At 30.0% G+C, this 23,923-nt stretch overlaps 1 protein-coding gene across 2 annotated transcripts in view; it reads right to left on the reverse strand.

Annotated features, from left to right (window-relative positions):
- Positions 1 to 23,270, reverse strand: part of LOC113377280 (microtubule-associated protein Jupiter-like) — a 107,580-nt gene extending 84,310 nt beyond the window's left edge. Inside the window, exon 1 of one of the 2 annotated variants that reach the window (XM_026617536.1) lies at positions 23,103 to 23,270. In XM_026617536.1, the coding sequence (XP_026473321.1) occupies positions 23,103 to 23,143 (41 nt within the window). In that variant the 5' untranslated portion in view covers positions 23,144 to 23,270. Of the gene's footprint in view, positions 1 to 8,044; positions 8,119 to 23,102 lie in introns of those variants that run through there. The other variant, XM_026617537.1, reaches the window with a different exon arrangement.
- Positions 23,271 to 23,923: the final 653 nt, after the last annotated feature.

The raw sequence follows: 23,923 nt of genomic DNA on the forward strand, positions 1-23,923 counted from the left end.
GTAAATATAGACATCGCTACTGCATGATGTCAAGTTGTCCAGAGCGGGGTTCGACTCTGAAGTCCGTGAGCTTAACCATTCAAATGTATAAACAAAGGAAAGCCTTTCGAGTTATATCATAATTTCGAAAAGTACGCAAACAGCCAAACAAAAGATTTATATTTTACGAATTATATTATAATCATGAAATATTTTAGAATCGCATACGTTTTTTAATCACTATTTCTTCTGGCATTCAGCCTCGGTTGGTAAGAGTATAAAGGGGCCGAAAGCAGATGGAGGATATGTGCCTACGCGCAGCTGTTCTCAGCATTTGCAAATATTTGCGTGAATAGAACTTTTGTCAATGCACACTTCTTCGTAGGGAAGAAATGTGATTTTAGAACATAAATGTTGAACATATGTACAAATGCGCATCATCGATCCTAATAAATATTTTACTAATTCAGTTTACGTAATTTACGTTATAGTAGACATACAGAAAATAATGATCAAACTGTTCTCGAAAGCTTTTACAATATATCAATTGTTCCTTCTCTCCCCTATCATCAAAATTAAGTTAAAATTTCTAAAACAGTTTGTTATTTCGGCTATTAATGTTGTACGAGATTATTAGTTTTGAATGAAAGTAGAAAAGCAATTTAATTGTACATATCAAATCGTTATAGTTTAGTACGAAAACTACTGAAATGCAACAAAGGGTAAAAAGCAAAATTATTGCATATGATATGTGCATAGTTTATTGTTAAATATAACAATTTCCAAGACCTATTTATCCGAATTATTGAAAGCAGCGATAATGAAGTCTATCTTGACTAGAAGATAAACCAACAAATATGCAGACTATACATAAAATACCGCATAAGCCTTTTTTATTACTTTTATTTAAAATAATTTGACTGAAATTGCAATTGTTCATCAAGAAAAAAAGAATTTCACCAGCATTTATAAATTTATACATTCTTTATACGTATCTCCATACTCGAGTACAAAAACAAAGAACTAGGAATGACAAATTTTTAAAATATTTATATTATTGTCGACAGTTATATCCAGTATACAAAAAAAAAATTGTGTTTGACCAAATATGATTTTAATAGAGCTACAAATATACGATGTGAATGCATAAAATATTTATAGATATTTAAATTGTAAAAATGTATAGATAGTAAGATTTCATTATTGTGTATGAACTAAGTGATAATACGTTTTGAACTCTGATTTTTACTATTTTTTTAATTAGAATCATGATGCGTATTTACATAAATATCAGAAATAGCAACTTGCTTGCAAAAAATTGTTTAGGCAATGCAAAGATTTTGTTAGATTTGTTAGATAAAAAGTGTTAATCGAATTTTATTCAATTTATTCTAGCTTAAATTTGAATCCCAAATTTACAATCCTCAAAAGTATGTATTTGTAATTTAGAAAATATCAGAATATATTATGAAAGTTAACTCACTCATGCAACTGAAGTTTAACAAACTTCATCTCAGCTTAAAACTTTTCACACAATAATTATTTCATTACAACGTAAATATCAATTATTTAGATAATTTGGTCAAAAATCTCTTTGTTTAGTTCTCCAATCGATGTAACAAATATTGTCAATTCCTAACAATAATACATACTGAAGTAGTTTAGTATAAAAAACCAAAACCTTGCTATTTTCATAATAGGTCAAGACTACTTTTATTTTCATTGTTTCATTCCATTAAAATTATGCGAACCGATAATTTTATAGATCACTTAATAATGATATACAGGCGGAGGCGTAATTTGTTTGATGTCTTGTTTCTATATATAGTACATAGTAAAGTTAATACAATTATTGAATAAATTTATCACTTCAAGTTCGATTAAAACCAAAATTATTTTGAAAAATATAATATAAGCAAGAGCTTGTGCTTGGACTTGACCAGATAAAGCTACTCGTTTCAATTGATTTCAACATAAAAATATGTTTCCATCTTCTACAACATTATTTTCTTACAATTAGATTACTGGCCTACACTAGTGGAGATCAAGTTAAAAAAAATCATGTAAAATTGAAAAAAAAATCTTTATGCTACAAGACTTTTGGACACACCCTAGAAAAGCCTGAATATATTAAATATATATGTTTTATATTCATTATATGCATTGTATCTATTATATATATTGTAAGCATTACCAGTATGTGTGTATATAATTTTTCGTTCAACGTTTTCGAAATGTTTAACTATTTGGATGATTCGCATAAAAAGTTTCGAATCGTGTTAACACTATGTTCATTAATTTAGTAGGGAGGATTCGTTAGAAGATTCAGAGAAAAATTAGCAAAAAAAGAGCATTTGGTGGCCAAATTATAATTATTCACACTCGTGCATCAAGATTTCATATAAAACGCGCAAATAAAACTTATAAAAATATGCATAATAATTTGTACGAACTTAAAAATCCATTACCAACACGTACATTTTCAAAATTATGTTATCTACTCCAGCCAAACTATTTTACCTTGAGTGAAACTTCCCAATTTCATGTAAAAATTTAGGAGTATAAAAACGCCACAATTTAGGGTTCTGTATCAGCATACAACGTATCGTAACTTTTTTTTTTAAATTATTAGTTTTACAGTACAGTATTGTTTATAATTTAGTTCATCATCCATTATCACCGCATAATTAATTTTATTATACATTACAACAATAATAACTAAAGCTTGATTTTCTAACTTAAATCCCTAAGTTTTTAATTTTTTTTTAAGTTTTCTAGGGTAAGTTCAAATCTTTACGTTTCAAAGGTTCCTGAATATTTTGGCATACTTTAGAAAAAATGGATGTATGCATGTGTGTGTGTGCGGATACAAATTTTCGTCAACGATTTCGGGAACACGGATCAACCGATTTGAAAACTTTAAAACAACATTCGATTTGTATCGATAAGAGGACGTGTTGATTAGTTTTTGGCATAGGCAGGTCTAGATGTTCCGAAGATACGGATCAAAAAGAATCAAAAATGGTAATTCAGTTTTTGAGAGAACGTAGCGTCCGATTTGAATAAATTCAAGAAACATTTTACTTGTATTGACAAGATGAACTGATTAAATTTTTGGGAAGACAGGTCCAGCAGTTATGGACTCTCAATAAAAATAAGTTTTATGTCATTTGGCGGTCAAAAATGTTTATTTTACATCAAATTATCAGATCTTTTATAGAGATTTTAATAATGTGTACACATTGTCCCGTACCAAGATTTTTGATTACGGTGCGGAAAGTTCCAGCAATTCGCCTTAAGGCACCACGATGCCATGCCCCCCACTAGTTACAAATATTTTCATGGCTTTCCAAAATCTTTAAATTTTATTTGAAAATTCTCATTTTTACTTAATATTTATGTATATAAAATTAGCAATAAATATTATAAAGTTTATTACATTATATTACCAGTAGCTGTTTTTAGAGTTCGGTTCATACGAATGTAGAAAAGGGTATGAATATTTCTTATTATAATTTCAAACTGAATTATTACTGAATGAACCAAGGAAAGTGTAGAATCCATTTAAAAAACTGTAATTTTTCAAGGGTAATCGATATAAGTGTCAGTCAATATTAAAAGTTTCTTATAGTAATTAAAATCAAATATCAATATATTTTTTGAAATGTGTACAATTAAAAACAAAGATTATATTTGATGAATTTATGTAGAATTGATATCAAATAAGATTTTAATTTTTTAGTTGTTGATCTATTTATCTTATATTACTTTAGTAAGAGATATCAGGAAGTTTCAGCAGTTTGCCTTAAGGCACAATGCAATGATAATACTGTTTTGAATAATTGTATATGATTCCCAGGCTGCGCTAGTCGAGCTCACGGTCGGCCATACAAACTCGCCTTCGTGGATTCGCATTTTTTAACCCACGCGAATTTTAATTAGTATGTCGCTAAACATTTCTTACGGATCCATTACTTATCAACTATAAATAAATCAACTATATGGAGTTTATAATTAGTTATATACAATTTAAGACAAACTTTGGAATCACATTTTTAAAAATTCAAAACAGCAAGTCGAGCATGATTCCTTACTTTCTGACAGCAATTTGTTCAATCTTACCTAATTATCGAATTAATTTCTACATTTGGTCATTTTTCTGATATGTGCCAATATTTCAAGTTTTATCTAATATAACAGTATCTTTTGGACAAAAAATGTTTATTTGATGTTTTAAGTCATTATAAATTATTTAAAAAAAATTGGATGAAGTGGTGGTAATAAGCATATTTAAGGGCCAATTCTTCGATAAAATGTTATGTCATCGCAAGTCCTATCTTCGTATGAATTAGAGAACTCTCAAAAGGCCGTGCATTTGCTGTTCGATCGGGCGTTTCACACATAAAACCTAACCTCTAAAACGCACGAACGCCGAATAACTTCACCATAAGTGCATCTTTCCAATATTAGCATTGATAACACATACGTGAAGTTAGATTTGCATGTATAAAATTCCTGATCGTACATAGATCCTTGACAATTCTTACTGCAAATTCATACGAAGATAGGCCCGTAACATAGCATTGCTACAACATTTATTTTATCGGAAAATTGGCTCCTAAATTATCGACCCAAATTTTCACAAATACGAATGAGCCCATTTCAACGATTTTAAATACATCTAAGAAAACTGGATAACGATTTGAGTTAATTACTTCTGCGTGATGACAGATCTTTTTCTTTACAGAAAATTTAATTGAAATATTTTTGTAAAAATTGAAATATTTTCGCAAAAAAAAACTCGAGACAAATATCAAAACAAAAATATTTGAAAAATCATTTTTGTAGTATTTGTAGTACACACGCTGAATCGATCATGAATAATCAAACTAAAATTTGAAAAAAAAATAAAATAAAATATGAATATTCGAATTAGGGAATGCAATATCCGATTGCCCGAATTTTCGGCGGTATTCATACCGGTAGTTTACCCTAAAGTTCAAGGAGGCGTGATTCATGCGACTGGCTCCACATATTGCTTTAGAACGAAATTGTTGTATCCTACTGATGGAATAACGTACGTTACAGGGCTTTTGATGAAAAACACTTCTGAATAAAATTCGATAAAACCGATTACTTTCATAGATCAAAAACTAACTAGCGGTGTATTGCTATATTTTGCCTTAAGGCAAATTGCTAAAACTTCCAGTACCGAAAATTAAAATTTTTTAAAAAAATCTAAAATTATTTGAAAACTTTCAAATAAAGATAGATATTTGAGAATTTTGAAACTTTTGAAAAAAAAATCAGTTTTTTTATGTTTATATATTTTGACATTTTTTGAAAATCTAGAACTTTTTTCAAAGTAATCGCGCTGCGTAGCTGTTTTACATCCGAAATATCAAAGCGCGTAAGCGCCACGTCGCAATTTAACGGATAAATATTGACACGTGACCCATAAAAATATAAACAAAACTGTACTTATTAAAATCTCTATAAAATATCTGATTTGTGCATTTGTCTAATGATCATTTCTGACCGCAAAATGATATTTATTTGTTAATTTTTTCACTGGATCTCCGAAACCTCTTGACCTGCCTAACTAAAATTTCAACCAGTTCTTCGTTTCGCCAGTATAAACAAAATGATTTTTTAAATGGTTCAAATGAGATGCTCCGTTCTCTTAAAAAGTGAATTACAATTACCATTATTAGTACTTTTCGCCCCATATCTTGAAAACGGCTGGACCTGCCGTTGCCAAAAACTAATCAGTACATCTCCCGATTAATAAAAATCGAATGTTTTTTGAATTATTGAAATCGGTTGATCCGTGTAAAAATTTGTATCCGCACATACATACATACATACATCAATATTTTCTAAGGTATGCCAAAATGTTCAGAAACCTTTGAAACGTAAAGATATATAAAACAAATTATTTTCGATTTTTTTGATAATCCTATGACTTACCCTTTGGAAAGTTAACAAAAACAAACTACATTGCTGTAAAAATTTCGCACAATTTGCTTCAAATCTGACCAATGTTTTAATGCACCTAATATAGCAGCTAATCTTCATAATCGGTAAATTTCGTGCCTTATTCTAAATCACTAAATATTTATACAATATTTAATAAACCTCTAATTTTAGATTATTAATGTCTACTAATGTACTAATCTCTTAAAATAACAAAAAATTAAACTTATCTTACTAAGTTAGTTTACAAACCAAATGCAACATGGAGACCATGCTTCAAGCAAAATTTAGATGAGAACCACTAATATTCAAGTGCTTAAGAAAATAAACTATTAACTAAAACACATATGTAATTTCAGTAAGAAATCGATAGAATGTAAAAACATTTCAACGCATTTCTCACGGTCATCGACAGTGTGTATGAATTCAAAAACAAACATTTCATAAAATATGGTTGGCATTAAATAGGATTCGGATTAAACGAAGTATGCAAATTGATATCGAAGAGATGAATTAAAGCGATGGAGTTTACATATGATAAACTAGTCGTTCATCGTTAGTTGATCTCGGGAATTAAGAACATTTTGAGCTCATCCTTAAATAGATGAACTACTGGTGCATGGCATCGTGCCTTCAGGCAAATTGTTAGAACTTTCCGTACCGTAATTTAAAACTTTTAAAAAGCTTTCATGTTTTGAAAATATTAAAATATAAATTGGCGCAGGGTCTCGCCTTAATAAACGGTTAAGAGCGACGGGACTTGATTCAGAGGCCCCGGGTTCGATACCCACTTGTCAGGCAACAGTGACAAAAAAATACGTAAAAGTAAGGAGAAGTTTCAGTCCAACAGCTCATAGGACGTACGGTTCTGATTGTTGTTAAGATATGAGAATAAAAAAATAAATTAACACTATAAAACTTGGTACAAGTATTGTACTTATTAAACTCTCTATAAAATATCTGATAATTTGATGTGCATGATCATTTTGCACCGCCAAATGGCATCTCATTAAACTTTTTTCTAGTTGTTAACAAATTTGATTTCATCGTTATGATTCAAAATATTCTAAGTTAAAAAATGATCTGACACAAAAATCACAGGTCCAAGTAAAATGTATCTCTCTATGCTTAATAAAAAATTTCGAGCCGAATTATCGGCTTTCTCCTTAACAAAGAATGCATTCACGCCATGGGCATACATACTTGATCTTTACACTCGCCGGCACTTGGAATGCGACCGTTGATATAAATACTCATTGACTAATCTAATTGTCAGAAAACACTTTTGATATTGGAATGAAACAATTCCTGGGAGAAGATAGTTAATCATGATTGTTTATAATTTCTTATTAACGTCGATAGTCATCAGCAAGAAAATTGATAAACATTCTTCTAACAAAATTACATGCCACTATGAACTACAATATCTAGTTAATCGAGGCCGCGGAAATACAGATCAATAATCGAAAAATAACTAGGTCAAATGAATAATTTAAAGTAAAAGTATTTATTAATTTCACGGTAAATTTCATATCTTAATAGCATCATAATGAACTATAACCGAATGGCAAAAAACGGAATACAAATCAAACTTTATATAGGTTCGTGCATCACAAAGCGCAAACCGCATTAAACAAATACAAGCACATATACGTATGTTATATGCATTTATAATTTTACAGCAGTAAAATGCAACGCATAGACGTTATAAACAGTAATAAAGAAGTAATATAAAATTTATTAATTTTAATTAAACAACACATGTACATATTGAAAAGTAATTAAAAATGGTCTATGATAATATTTTAGACCATTCTCATTTTGAACGATTAATATTGAACTCTAAATGGTGAATGAACATGAGAAAGACGAAAAGACAAAACGGGATGAAAAGTTAATTTTAAAAATATGGAATATAGCAAACCGCAGACAGTATGGTACAAACTATAAATTTATATATATATATATATATATATATATATATATATATATATTTACAAGCATACACATACATACATATATAAATAAAAACTATCGTTTCAACGTTGTGCTGCTATGAACACATGTGACGATACAATGCAAGTATTACCTGATGCAATTAGCTGATACTTCATATACTGATGCCATCTCGCTAGGTTTGTTGTAGATTGGCGTATAGTAGAAAAAAAAAATCAAATTACGTCCAACGTAAAAAAACACTTCACCGGGCCAATGTATTTATTGGTGTTGAGCAAACAGCAAAGTGCAAGCAGAGATCTGGACGAGCACTCAAAAGCGGGGATACCGTAAAATGAATGAAACTTGAGATGAGAACAAGTATTCAAGATTTGAATTTTTTGTATTTATGTATGCGCCTCTACGTTAAGAACGTTATCAACTGACTGGCAGAATGGCCGGTACAATATCTCCGCGAGCGCACGGAGGAGAGAGAAGACCAGTCGTGCCAAACCTTCGATTGGTTTACTCAAATTACAGAGTCGACCGACCGATAATCAACCAATGAAATAATGGAAGTGTTCTTCAGAAAACGGTTCGCTGATTTTATATAATTCAATATATCATGTAATTAACAATATCGGGTCAGGCGATGTTAAAATATTGAAGAACAAATCGACAATTGCTTCAACAAAACAGTTGGAAGTTGAAAAGTTTTGATTGATATGTTGATGCTTATGAGATAACAGACTACTGATCAATTAACCTTTAATGTGTAATTAAAAAATAATTTGAATGCTGCATACTTTTTTCACACTACTAAACAATTGATTATGGAGTAATAACTTTACATTTTTTACTTAAATTCAATTACAATTTCTGGAACTGGCACCTTAGTCACAGAAGTTCTGTGTTAACATCAAAGTGCAACTTGCACTGGCTTGGTTTAGGCATGAACGGCCAACGAAACTACAAAAAGAATTCTTCGGGTACATAACCTAATAGAACCCAACAACTACACATAAAAATGAGTAAAATTGTGGCTTTGCATCAAAAACAATGAGGATTGATTGTCAATAAATAACAAAAACACTCAGATTTATTTCCATGCACAAATCTGTAAGTCAGCGAAGAGAGCAAATTGAATTGATTGTTTAAGGAGCGCTGGCCTAGACACAACACACGCTGACTGCATATTAACTTGAAATATGCGAGGTGTGTGTGGTATGTTATGCGATATAACTAAGATAAACCGAGATCACAGGACTCAACATAATGCAAACTAAATTATTATTGTATCTAATCGGGTATTGATACATTATTTTAATTCACAAAATGATATGATGGTTGTACAATGTAGGAATAATGTAACCAAACTACGAATAAACTGGTTGGGACGAATTTGGTGTCTCACAACTGGTGTCATATCGTTTCCATTTAAGTATGATGGAACTATACCCAACTAAGATTTTATATTCAATAAATAACACTGGGACACAAATGACATTTGTTATTTTCCTCAAACTTTTTTTTAATATATGTACTTAGAATTGTGCGCTGATTTTAAATATACCTTCCGTTTTCCCGTAAGGGTTCCTGTTTTTGAGGTTTGGGAAACTACCCCCATTAGTCATTTTGGCTATGAATATCGCAGTCTAACAAATAACCAAGAGTTTTATCTGCTGTTTTTGGTATGCTCCGACTCTAAGTTGTGTGCATAATTCAGATGGTTTTTGATATATCAGTAGTAAATTATGTTTTCAATAACTACCGAAAACCTATGTCAAAGTGCCTAATTCAACTTTAAGGGACACACCTAGTGTGAAATTTTCAAAAAATCGAATTTTATTTTTTTACATATTTCGGTAGGTTATACCTTTAAAAATAACGTACTCAAATTTTAAATCGATATCTTAGATAGTTTGTTAGTTACTGCCATTTAAAAAGTATATATATAGTATATAGTACAACGATCATTTTATCTTTAAACGCGTTTTTCGGGAAACAGCATTTTTCGAATTTGCTGGTGTGATTACTCGGAGACAAATGATTCGATCGCTATCAATTTTTTTTTTTTTGCATCTCCTTTATATAGTTCTCCATACGATGACCCTCCAGTTTTTTTTTTATATGATCAAAGATCGAATTTTGGCAGGCCAAACACGACCAAAATTTTGGGAAAAATTTAACTTTTATTTAACATGCCGCCATTTTGTCAATTTTTGATTTTATTGTTCGCCCGAGGGTAATCTTAAAGACAAAATGTCTTAGTTTCACAAGAATTTTTTTGCTGGTTTCATCGTTAGTTAGAAAAAACTTCAGATTCACCACGACAGTTTCTCCTTTGTGATAAATATAAACAGAATAAATTCAGGCAATAGAAGCAAATGGCCATACCTCATGAGACCCCAATGGTCTTCTGGTCTACTACTTATAATCAGCTACACGACCCCTATCCACGCAAATGATGATCAACATCAAAAATCTTCTGCCTACCATGTTATAGACTGAGAGACCAACGATGAAAGAGAAGCCAGTAAGAATAGAAAAATTGATATATTCGATGATCTCCAAATTAGAGAAGAAACCCAGGGAATCAGGCGAGAGAATCCACCGAAACGACATCAGGAATTTAGAGGACATCAGGACGTCTACGTTATGGTTGATAAATTTTGGTAACACCACGCTCGAAAATTATATAAAAAGACCTGAAGCCATATAATAAAATATGTATTATTTTTCATTGTAATTTGAGGTAAAACTAGCATATTGGTATATCTAGAAAACTAGAGCTGTTAGCAAAGCTCTGTTACTTTATTAGGGATCAACATCCTCGAATTACTTAAAAACCATCATAACATCACAGGGAAAAAAATTACTGTCACGCAGTGTAATCTTCCAGAACCGATTTACTGATAGTCACCAGTTTCTGACACGTTATTTCTTCAGCTCAAGTAAAATTCTTCCATAAATGATAAAATAGATTTATTAAAACATAACTGTTGGTAGATTTTTTTTATTAGTTTAATGGAAACCTAAGTTATCAAAAATTCAATTCGGTCATAAAATAAGATTCTTATTCTATGGAAAAGAAGTTCAATTTTAAATATAGCAACTAATTACAGTATTCCAAATTATAGTCCATACATTGTACTGGAAAAAATCTCAATGATCGAGACAAAATTTCGTAAAACAAATCCTTGTTATTATGATAGAAAAATGCTAGTGATGTCAACTTCATTAATGGCTTGAGTTAAACTTTAACTGTTATAGTTAGGCTTACAAACCGTCGATAAGTTCAAAACAGATTTACTAATCAAGTGGCGATGATAAGCTTCTTCAGACGACAGTGGAATATTTATGTAAGTTTACTCAATTGCAAAAGTAAAAAAAAACTACTGAACGCTTCTATCATCTGATAAAAATCAATTCGATTAAATTAATTTTGTACGTCAAATTAATTTTTAATTAGCATGGTATAAAAGAACTTGATTCCTTCTGATATGCAATTGAAAAATACATATTTGGTCAACACATTTGATTAACATTGCAGAAGTGTGTAATCCCTCTTCAACGTATCTAAATGTTAGTTATAAATGGAATGAAACCGCACGGTACGTGCACAGAAATGAATGATATAAATAAAATCAAGCACGATGAGTCAAAGACTCGCATCATTCCCTACTTAGAATTTAATGATAACAATTATCAGTTACTTATCATTAGTCATTATATTAAAACAGTTTGCAATACAATTAGAATGAAAGCATTAATCACTTTTTATAAAGAACTTTTCTTAAATTTTCTTTAACTGAAGAAAGTGTAAGAAATTATTTTTTACAGAAGTTTTGGATGCTGTGGAACGAAAATACACATTAAATATTTATTAGAATAATTGTAATATTTATTAGCTTAAATAGATAAAAGTGGAAATTATATACAGGCATTTGTAAAATTATATTCAAAACCCTAAATATATGTAATTATGTGAGAACGATGTAATTATTGGGGAATTGGGGCTGTATGCATAATTCATAACCCAGCGTATATGGAGAGCTAGTTTCATGTTGTCCCGTATAATTAACAATGAATACATTCTGCAAATAAATACTGCTCTAGTGTTTTGCACACAGACAGTATTAACTATTGAATATAGAGGTATAAATATTTATTAGTACGAAAAACAACATAATATAACGCCGAATATTTGAATTAGTGATATATTGTAAGTTCTAGAAGCACAAAATGTAAAAAATCGTTAACTGCATAAATATAAAAAGATGAAAATCAATTCAAATATTCATCAAGTTTGACAGAATAATATTTAGTTAATATAAACCCGCATCACCAAACAATTATCTATCTATTATCCTAAATTTAAGAAGTATTTTTCAAAAGCTTTCGGTTCAATTTTCCTAATGATTCATCTTACTAAAAAAAAAGATACAATAGAACATCTTTCAAAGGCATAAATGAAAAATAACTAACTACCAAATAATTATTACCAATAATTAATAATTATTGAAGTTAATAAGGGAAGGAAACTGGATCGGACCCATTCTGCGAAAAGAAAGTCTTCTACAAGACGTAGTCGAAGGTAAAATAGAAAGACTGAAAAGAATGGGAAAAAGAAAAATGCAAATGGTTGATGACTTACGAGGAAGCATGACAGCAGAAGTTTGGAAAGGAAAATCCATAAAAATGAACAAAATTTATGAATAGTCATTAATTAATGGTAATAACAAACAAAAGAGAGGAAAGAAAACTTTGATTTTATGGTGCTCTCATACCATGGACCTGCCTTCGGGTAGACTATTTATTATTATCATTATTATTATTATTATATATAATATGTATTATGTCTTCATAAACTATAATGGCGAAGACGAATCTGTACATTGAGGATATTTATTGCATAAATTTATCAAAATTTAAATAAAGTTTTGAGCATGGCATTATCGATTTAATTTCCAATGCAACCTCGATTTAAAAGAAAAATGGCCCCGGCAGACGTTCATACGAACATCGGAATCATTAATGAGATACTTCACGAATCCTTTCAGGTAAAAACTAAAATATGCTGACTGCATGACTCATTGCGAGAACCTATTGCACTTATAAGGCTGATAGTCTTTTAGGATAATTTATCCCAAGTTTCGAGGTCCAAAACTTAGGATAAATTATCCTAAACTTAGAACTTAAACTTTAGAATAAGTTTCAGAAATTGATGACATCAAAAATATCGTTAACAAATTACTGACTCCTAAAGAAAATGTGTTCGACATTAACTTAAATGAAATCAAAAACAATAAATTATTTCGACATACTATACAAGCCAATCAGTAAACCGCATTGTAAATGATTTTGACAGCAACTAATAAGAAAGAACTATAAGAGCTGAGCGTGCATAGTAAGTTCGATGATATACTTTTCAATACTAAAGTAAAGCTTATATATATATAACATTATTTTCTGATTCGAGGGGCACAACTAGTGTGAAATTTTCAAGAAATCGAATTTTTAATTCTTCCATATTTCGATATATGGTTATACCTTTAAAAATAACATACCAAAATTTTAAATCGATTCGATCAAAAATCGAATTTTGGCAGTCTAAAAACGACCAAAATTTTGGATAAAATTTGACTTTTTTTCGTCATTTTGTCAATTTTTGTTTTTTTTTCTTTATCGTAGTTCATTTTACAGGCAATATTATCTAGTTTAGCGACATTTTTTTTTAATTTCATCCACGTAGAAGGCCGAAATCACTGCAGCAGTGAAGGGCCTTTTTTTGTTGCGCCGTTGGAGATCGACGATAACTTAAAAAATATTTAATTTTTTTCTTCAAAAATTTTACTATGTATTCTTAAAACATGTATAAATATATTCCTAAAATTTTGAAATGATTGATAAAGTAGTTTTTTTTAATATAAATTCCCAAAAATCACCTTTTTTAGGCGGTTACACTAGTTGTGCCTCTTAAAGGTGGTGAAAAACAATTTTTTACATATAATAGCAATAAAATATATAAAATTAAATATACAAATATTGGCAAATTGAAATTAGCACGCGCTGCTAATTGCAACGACAAATTAACTATGAATGAAAAAAGTATCAGCCTCCCTACTTAACTTTTCTGGACTTAAACTATACTGGATTTAAACTAATAGAAGAAAGTTATTAAAATGACTTAAAAAAATCGAGAAAAAACCTTTTTGCTAACTTTACGTTTAAGGTATTGGGGTATTTTAACAAGACTTTAATTAATAGGAATAATTTTTGTCAATGAATCTTTGGATTCCGCCCCAATATTGAAGATTTTAAAAACGCAAGAACACCACTAGTAAACAATTTCAGGAAAACGATTTTTCATTGGACAGATAAGTAAATGGATAATAAAACTACAATACTGCTATGTCAGTCCCTTTGCTTACAAAACCCAAAAGACGTAGTCACTTGTAGCCAATCATTATCCTTGAAACGCGTCATAGAGTGCCTCAAATAAGAAATCGGCGACCCGACTAAATAATAACGAGCACCTCAATTAAAAATTAAACTAATGAGCATAAATATATATTTATGTTGAATATATCGTCTCGCATTAGAAGAGATACACATGGCTTAACCACAAAGTGTGTCATGTTGGCGTACGATTCACATGTAGGACGCGGAATTGCATACCGATTTGCGCTTGGACAAGTCAACTGCGCCTTTCGGGCATGCAAGCTCTACCATAGGATCAATGGCTTATTAATTTTTGAGGGTACTTCATAACATCACACAAACCCTTGAAAATAAATTGAATAATGTGCGAGCTACTTTATGATTCCATCATCTTAAAAGGAGCATCTATTGAATCAATTGACAATCACGTTTTATTATTTTAACCGAAGTCTAAACAGCAGAACTCAAAAAAATCAGCATTAAAATATGTATACAATCTACTAGTGCATATAGTGACAACGCAGACTGGTATAGAATAGAAGTCAACTTTTTGACCGTAAACACGAAAGTATTAATGAACATAATATATTAATATATTTTATTTATTTGATGTAAGTTCTGTATTTTTGTATTCGATATATATTACAAATCGAAAAATAACATTGTCTCAAAATATCATTTGGTGTTCGCTATATACACCACCCAGTACATATATTTCAATTCACGGGCGTAGATAACTTGTATGTAAATTTACATAAATCAGCCATACAACATTACTGATTGCGAAGTTCATTGTTCTTGCAATTGCGAAATTTGTACAGAATCATGAATGATATTAAATATTATTTTTAAAGGCTTTGGTAGAGTAGTAAAACCTTTTTAGACAGGCGTCAATATTATTAACTTACGAAGACTATATTAAATACTCAAAAAATAAAATCTCATATTTTAAACAGCCGAATTGATAAGTTTGTTAGAACTGAATATATAACAAAACGACTCTGCAAGTAAGCCACAGAATGTAATAAAGAAATGACATTCTTCAGATTTTTTCCGAACACAGAAACATTAGTTATGATGAAGTTCGATTCATGTCAATGCCGTTGCTCGGAACACACAAGAAGTGTTGAGTGGCACATTCCGTGATCATCAGCACAGTTTTTAATTCATGATTTAAGAGGAGAAAATTTTGCTAATTTGCTAAAGTGGAAAAATTTCACTTAGCGCGCAACTGGGCCGTAAATTATTGTTATGACGAGAAAATTAAAACTGCTAATATACGAATGTAGTCTGTTTATCAATTAAAATATGTTTAAACATCCAAATTTGACTGATAAAAATAATAAACAAAAATTCTTTGATAAATTAAATACTAACACATCTGAAGGATATTAGGAGAAATCTGCATAAAAAGTTTAATTGTGGTGGAATTTTAGCTAACGCTCTATTTATATGTTTATATTCCGGCTTTTAAAATTTCACACCCAAAAGTGAAAATATCAATGAAATAATTAAAAAAAACTCAATATTTAATTTTTGATACTGCTGCAAATGTCATAAATTGATAAGCTTAATTATAGAAATAATGATTGTGTATTGTGTAAACTAAAACGAATTAAATAAATAATACGATTAATAGCTATGCCTATATGGCGACACTGTATTGTACGAATGTTGGTATGGATGAGAGTATTCATCTATATAAAATTAGGTATGGGTGAAATAATAATAAAAAAATGAATATATAGTAGCAGAGAAGCAATGCGAGAAAGATCAAAGTGAGATACAAAATAAAACCAAACCTTAATTATTTCCGAATGCTTATCAATAGTCTTACCAATAGTAAAACACAGGAGAAAAAATGACCAATATAGAAGAACGCGGCAGCATTTGTTTAGTTACACAATTCTTTCATATTTTAAGTTTAAATATTTACTAATTGGCACTATATTGTCGCACTGTAACATAATTCTTCTGACAATGAGCCAAAAGACAGTTGACTAGTAAACATTGAAAAAAGACGCGAAAACCAAAAAAATGTATAGATGTCCATAGTACAGAATCAATTGCAAAATTAGAGCTTAAAATAAGAATAGTTTATACTATAAAAACAGTATAAAAAATAACAGTGTTGATAATGACTACATTAGTTATAAATGTTGAACTTGCTAAAAAAAAACTATAAAAATCGCTTGACAGATCTGAAAATAGCAATTATTTGGCGTGTAAGTATAGCTGCATTTAGGCAAACCAAAACTTTTAGTAAACTCGAGAAAATTTTCAATTCGACCGACTGATCCAAGGGCAATAATAATAAAAATAAATATAAAATTGTATTTTAAGTTCATTTAATTTCATGCCGGTCCCCATAGAGTCACATAAAAGAAAAGTACATATCAAGCAGATGTTATGTACCTAAATCTTATGGTGGTCCCCGATAGCTATAATAGACATATCGAACAATAACACGCAAATGGCATTGCTGACTGTTAAGTTGCTATAAAAGTTTTAATAGGTATATATGTATATAAAATTGAACAACATACTATTTTCTAATTTGTGCACAATTACTAAACATCTACTTTATTATTTGCTGCTGATCAAATGCAGCCAGGAAAGGCATTACAAAGAAGTATCATGCAGTTGTTTATTAATTAATGCATATACGAGTACAACCCAAATTGAATTTTCAGATATCATGGCTAAATATCAATGAACTAATTATAAGGTTATTAATTAAATCAATCAAATAAATTCACGAATGACCATGCTGCCGGCTATATTTCGCAGACCTAACAATATTACATCTATTATTATAATTCATAATCATTAAAATTAATAATTAAAAATTATTCTGCTCATCAAACGCGCCCTCATTTTATGAATGTATTCATACTTTCTTCTATTTCATCAATGCCTATTAAAATCGTTTAATTAATCTACTTTCATTCAATATAGATGTTTATCTAAACTGTCAAAAATATTATTTGTATCATTGGCAAAAATGAAAGTTTTCAGTAAAGCGGTTGGAATTCTTCAGTTTTCTTTCTGCAGATACGAAAGCAGTATAATATTTCTAACTCGATACTAAAAGATTAATGACTTAAAGAAATATCATAAATAATACTTCAATAACCGTATATATAGAGATCAAACTTAACCCTTACGACTCGGTTGCAAAAATTCATATAAATCTCGGAATTCGCGAGTGGAAAGTGTTAATAGGCACGTAAAATACTAAACGCCAGTAATTTGCGCCAACTTGCTTACACTTGCCATTATCTCTATGCATGAAGTTAAAAGATGATTAAAAAAACACGTAGTTGAATAATATAAGCGCCTTCGTAATTATATGCGCCTCTAGGTTTGTGGATCCTGCTTACAAATAACATGATATCAAGCAGTAGAAATATACATTTCCACCTAAAGATATAGATCGAAATATGTTTCGAAGTAAAAACAGCCCTATAGTTAACAGTTCGACGCTTACTAACGAGCATGTTTTAGTTCAACATTTGTGATTGAGAACCATACACATATACATACATATACTTATATATATATATATATATATATATATATATATATATATAAGTATATGTATGTATGTCCACATACATACATATCAGCAACAATCAAATTTAATGCATCATTACAACAGCTCATTTTAGGTCATTTTTAAATCATCGGAATCATTAACTTCCCGTAGGGCAAGTTATAGTAATCGCAAATGAAAATGAAAATTTTTACATATCTTTACGTTTCAGAGGTTTCTGAATATTTTGGCATACCTTAGATAAAATGGATGTATGTGTGTGTGTGTGTGTGTGTGTGTGTGTGTGTGTGTGTGCGTGTGTGTATGTATGTTCGGATACAAATTTTCGTCGACGATTTCGGGAACACGGATCAACCGATTTGAATAATTCAAAAAAACATTTGATTCGTATTGATAAGGAGACGTGCTGATTAGTTTTTGGCGAAGGCAGGTCTAGCCGTTCCGAAGATACGGGGCAAAAAGTGCCGAAAACGGTAACTCAGTTTTTAAGAGAACGGAGCGTCCGATTTGAATAATTCAAAAAACATTTCATTTGTATTGACTAAATGAAAAACTGTTCAAATTTTTGGAAAGGCAGGTCCAACGACTTTGGAGATATGGAGGAAAAAGTAAAAAAAATGAGCCATTTGGCGGTCAAAAATGAACATTAGACATATGCACATCAAATTATCAGATATTTTATAAAGATTTTAACAATAAGTATAAATTTTGTTTACGTTCCTATGGGTTCCGTACCAATGTTTACGCGTTAGATGGCGACGCGTCTTTATGCTGTTAAAGCAGTACGATTGCTTTGAAAAAAGTTCAGAATTTCCAAAATATTTCAAAATAAATGATTTAAGATAGAATGATTTAATATGGTTCGAAATTCTATTAAAAGTTTCAAATCATTGATCAACATTTATTGATTATTTTTAATTACTCGAATTTTGAATTGCGGTACGGGAAGTTCCAGCAATTTGACTTAAGGCACGATGCCCTAATTGCCTTAAGACAGAATTCCACTTAGTTGCCTGAGAGAAGTCTATAAAAAAAATCTTCGAAAATTTCGAGTAAATCGGTCCAATAGAACTCTAGAAATCGTGGGCATCGCATTGAAAAAGACAGTTTTGAGAAAAACGCGTTTAAAGTTTCGCAAAAGGAAGGAAACAGAAGAGGATTATCATGGTGAAACAGCTGTATCTCCGAAAAAAATTAATTGTTAAAAATCCTCTCGTACACATATCCTTAAATAGTTAAACTTTGAAAATATGAAAAAAAAACTTTTTTTAATTTCTACACTAAAAATACCACCCCAAAGTCTGATTTATAAATACATACATACAGTTTTCAATAACAGATGTACTAAAATGATGAGTCAAACTACGCAATAATAAAAATGATTTTTAGTAATCCTAATAATCATTAATTCATTAGATCAATGCGCCGCTTATGGCCCTGAAACATTTTGCATTTTTTCACTAAGTGGCGAAGACCTGGCACACATCACACACGCTTACAATTTTAGTTTTTAATGAAATAATTACAATGTTCAATAAAAAAATAACAAAAGAAAGAAATCTAATTGAAAATTATAGTCACAGTTCGACGGCCATCAATATGAGGCGTTTATAATCATTTGCACATATAATGCACACGGTCTCTGTCGAACAAGCATTCAGGCCAACGTTATTTGAAAAATATTAGCCTAAATTTAATATAGTAACCGCTTCCGTTAGCATGTGTACCCAGCAAGCCCGATAACAGATCGTGATATAAACATGCAGCATCCAATAATTGTCTGCTAAATGCAGACGAAGGAGTGCAGAAATTTAAATTGGAGTATTATTATCCACATTAAGACGGACAAATAACCAATTGTCGAAACTGAAATCTCGTAATTCTACTTCGGCTATTTATATAAAATTTTCATTTATTTTGATAAAGCAAATATATTAATAATAGTGAACAAACATGCGCTTGCATGTCAAAGTGCGGCCCGTTATACCAAACTTAAATAAATTTCAGCGACTTTTTGTAGAACTATAATATTTTAAAATGTTCATTTAGAACTTTAGACCATGAACTTTACCAGCATGTTAAATTAAAAAAGAATACATTTAATTACGTTAATGCTAAAAAAATACATTTATTTACGAAAAAATGACCCAGACGATCTTTGCCAAAAAAAAATTTTTTTTTAATTTATTCTGCAATCTGTTTTATATGAGCATTAACATTAAGCAGAGATTGCTATCAATGATTATCTTACAAACACCCAGCGGTGTGTCTACTAGGTATAAGGACTAATTATCTATACTCGAAGTATTTGCTGACATCTTTATTATATGTGCAACTATACCCACGAGAGGCGATTTTCACTTGAGGCTATATTTGAGATCTATGATCTCAAATAGAAATTTGACATCAAAGCTGCCTGATGCCAGGCTTGGCGGTAGCGGGAATCGATCCATCGAACCTGGGACTAGTTGGTGCTAGCCCACGCTCTATCCGATAACGCCACCGCTGGCCCTTGCCCAAAAATAATCAGCACCAAATGATACCTTGCGATCGGCTTTTAAATCGTCATTGGTTAAAGATTTTTTGCGAAAACGTGGACGAAAGTTTTGCACTTTTCTGGTAATTCTAAAGACACTCTTGAATGTTCAAAGTCCGAGAGAAGATACTGCCTAGATATGGCTAGGCAAGTAACTCAAAAACTAATAGTCCGGTCATTTAAGCTTGAATTAGGCAAGAATCTCGGAATTCAAGATAACCAGCTGTGAGTCTGTAAATGCTTGTATATTGACATCATAAAGTTGTCTCAAAACTACATATACATAGTAGAGTGTCAATACCAAATGTAGGTTTTGAGACAACTTTAGGGTGTCAATATACATGTATTTACAGACGTACAGCTGGGTATCTCGAATTCCGAAGTGAACTTAATGTAATGACTGGACTATCATCAGAGCGACTCCCACAACAAGTTTCATCGAATAGCTTTTAAATTTTTGACACCAGTTCAGCCGTTTTAGAGACAATTTAAAAAGATACTGACAACGCTTAATCAAAATAAATTGGTTTTTGAAAGAAGATTTAAAATTTTCCATAAAAACCTAAACAAAATCTTGATAGAAATTCAGCAAAGAACATCCATTGACTTAAAGCGGGATGAAAGGGAAACATTATTCAGTTACTAAAATGACTATTACAAAATTGGGATTTGTGGTAGAAGGATGAAAATTTAGGCCTGTGTAATTTTTTTAAATCATGGATTACAAAAAAAATAAGAGATTTGTCCAAAAGATGAAGAATCTTAAAGGTGGACAACCCCCAGCACTAACAATAAGGGTTATGAAAAATGGATGTACAATTTTCATTCATACTAAACATTATTATTGATTACACAATTTCATAAAAATCAGTGAAACCGTTTGCATAAAAGAAGAACTAACATCATGACAAAAATGACATGTATATATTATTGGTATGGTAATTGTATCCATTCACTTCATAAAATCTAACAAAGTTCAAAATATTTAAGCGTTCAATTTCATAAACAAAGTTCAGATACAAAATTTAAAATTGCAGTACTACTATTTAGATGTGACAATAAATGCAAAAAATTTGAATATTACTCTGTACCCCAGAAATATGTTAATTCTTCTAGAAATATGTTATGTTAATGTTTCTAAGTGAGATATAAAATATTTTCTTAAGATCAGTTATTAAAAATGTTCTTGTTATTGAATGTAATTATTTTGGTTAATAATTAGGTTAATGCAATTCATACAATTCTATGCATCTAAGCAAATAAAAATAGCTACCCCATGAAACAAAAGATTACACCATATGAATACATTAAATTCACCATATGAAAATATTGTCTTTGGAATACACATTAAATGTCGATTAATACCTCTCGACATACAAATAAGATCCACAGAATATGACTTAATTTGGCTCAACTGAGTGCACTAACATACAGAAAGATAAAGCATTCTATTTTAAATTTAATATTGTTTTAAAATTCAATAAATTTTGTAAAATTATTAGGTACGATAAAATAGAAATGCAATAGTTTTATAACACATAAAACTTCTGGAATCATTTAGGAATATATAATAGAATAAAGTGTGTTACACACTGCTATACAGATACAACTTTTCATTGCAATTCCTGATGAAAATTTGTTTGAATCATTTGTATTTTTTAGAGTATAAATGTATCAAGTTAGTCAAAGACAGATCTTCACATCTCGAGTTCTATCTACTGCACAAAATGGATTTGAAGTCTCCAAATCCACAGTTTATCATTGTATGTCTAGTAATCAAAGGCCTTCATGAAACTTAACTTTGAAGAATTGAAAACAATTCACCAACCAGCAGCAAACATCAAAGAAGTAAGATGTCATGTACTAAAACAGCAACATTAATTAAAATTAAAGAACAACTTTTCACAACTTACAAATGCTCCAGATAAGCATTTTAAAAAAAATTGGGTATATATATATATATATATATATAATTTGGACTATGCATCAGAGTTATTACGAATAGTATAACATAATTCATAATAATACGATTATTAGTCGAAGCAAATATTAAAATTCCTGCATTTCTTATAAATAAGAAATTCTAAGTTTTTAAGTTATTCTAAGTTAAAAAGGTATTTATTAAGATAATTGATTAGATAGTTATTGGATATTAGATTTATAATCAATTAGAAGTATAATCGATGAACAACTTTGAATCCTCACATAAAGCAAAAAATAATTACATTATGCTGATATGTATACAATTTTCACTATATCTAATCATGTTAATTAGTGAAATCCTAAGAAAAAATCTATTTGAAATGAGGGCAAAAATAAATGAAAACGTTTAAAAATAATGCTACTTCTGTTGAATTGAGTCCCATGCAACACTTGTTTGCAAATTTTATTTAATCTAAAGCATAATGGTTACTAATTCTATTCTAGAATGTTGAGACTCAAAATTTAAGGTTAGAAAAAACATGCATATAGCTAAACGGGTTTTACATTTACCATATAATAAAAAACAAATGCGACTTGAAACGTTAATAAGCGTATGTTATGAAAATTAAAATATGCACATAATAAAAATACATTAAAGGAATCGCAATGACCTAAAACACGACATTTTTTATTTTACATGAAAAAACTGCCATTTTAAAATGATCATCTGTCAACGGTATGAATGCAATTTACCTGCTAGAATTTGTTCCATCGTGATAGTTGTAAGTATTCATCTTGTTAAATATGCACCTTTAACACACCACTAACTGAAATGCAATCGTATCACTACTAAATTGACTACGAAGCCACCACAACTAAAAATTCGTTACTATGATACAAGATGCAGAAATGCACAACAGAAAAATTATTGTAGCAATTATCATGGCAGTGTTGCCAAACGGCACAAAAATAATCGAGCTCATCAGCCAGTGCTGCCAAGCACACGGGTAAACTCCATTTAATTTGAAAAGTTTACTTTTCTCAAATATTCAGTCTGTTTTGTTTTCAATTTCATACATAACATTACATACATAAAAATAACATAAAAATATACATATAATTTGAAATCTAAAGTTGACATATTTTTTATTTCTAAAACTCTGTTGCATGTTGCATATTTAGTTTGTTTTTTTGATTGTATGAAGGCCAGGACTAATAGAAACATATGCATTCAAAATATTTCTTATTTAAAAATTTCATATTTCTTATTGATGCTATTCGCGAATAAGTAAAACGAGTAATCCTAGACAATGTTAGAATATGATATATTCATATCAGGCAAGTAATTTAGCATAATAAATAGTTTTATATAATTTTGAAACATAGTTATAATATTAGTATAATAAACTCAGACATATTGTTCAGATAAAAATATGTGATACAAAAACATGAATCAAAAATTATATAATTACATTATAATATTAATCAAATTAAAACGTTGATTCTTGTTTTGATAATGGCCAATCATTTGCAGAAATGAACCTACCGCTTTTAAATGACCTGAGCGAAACAGA

Source organism: Ctenocephalides felis, unplaced genomic scaffold, assembly GCF_003426905.1.
Source record: "Ctenocephalides felis isolate EL2017-DRISC unplaced genomic scaffold, ASM342690v1 CF-g0.4_SCAFFOLD_01886, whole genome shotgun sequence".
NCBI lineage: Eukaryota > Metazoa > Arthropoda > Insecta > Siphonaptera > Pulicidae > Ctenocephalides > Ctenocephalides felis.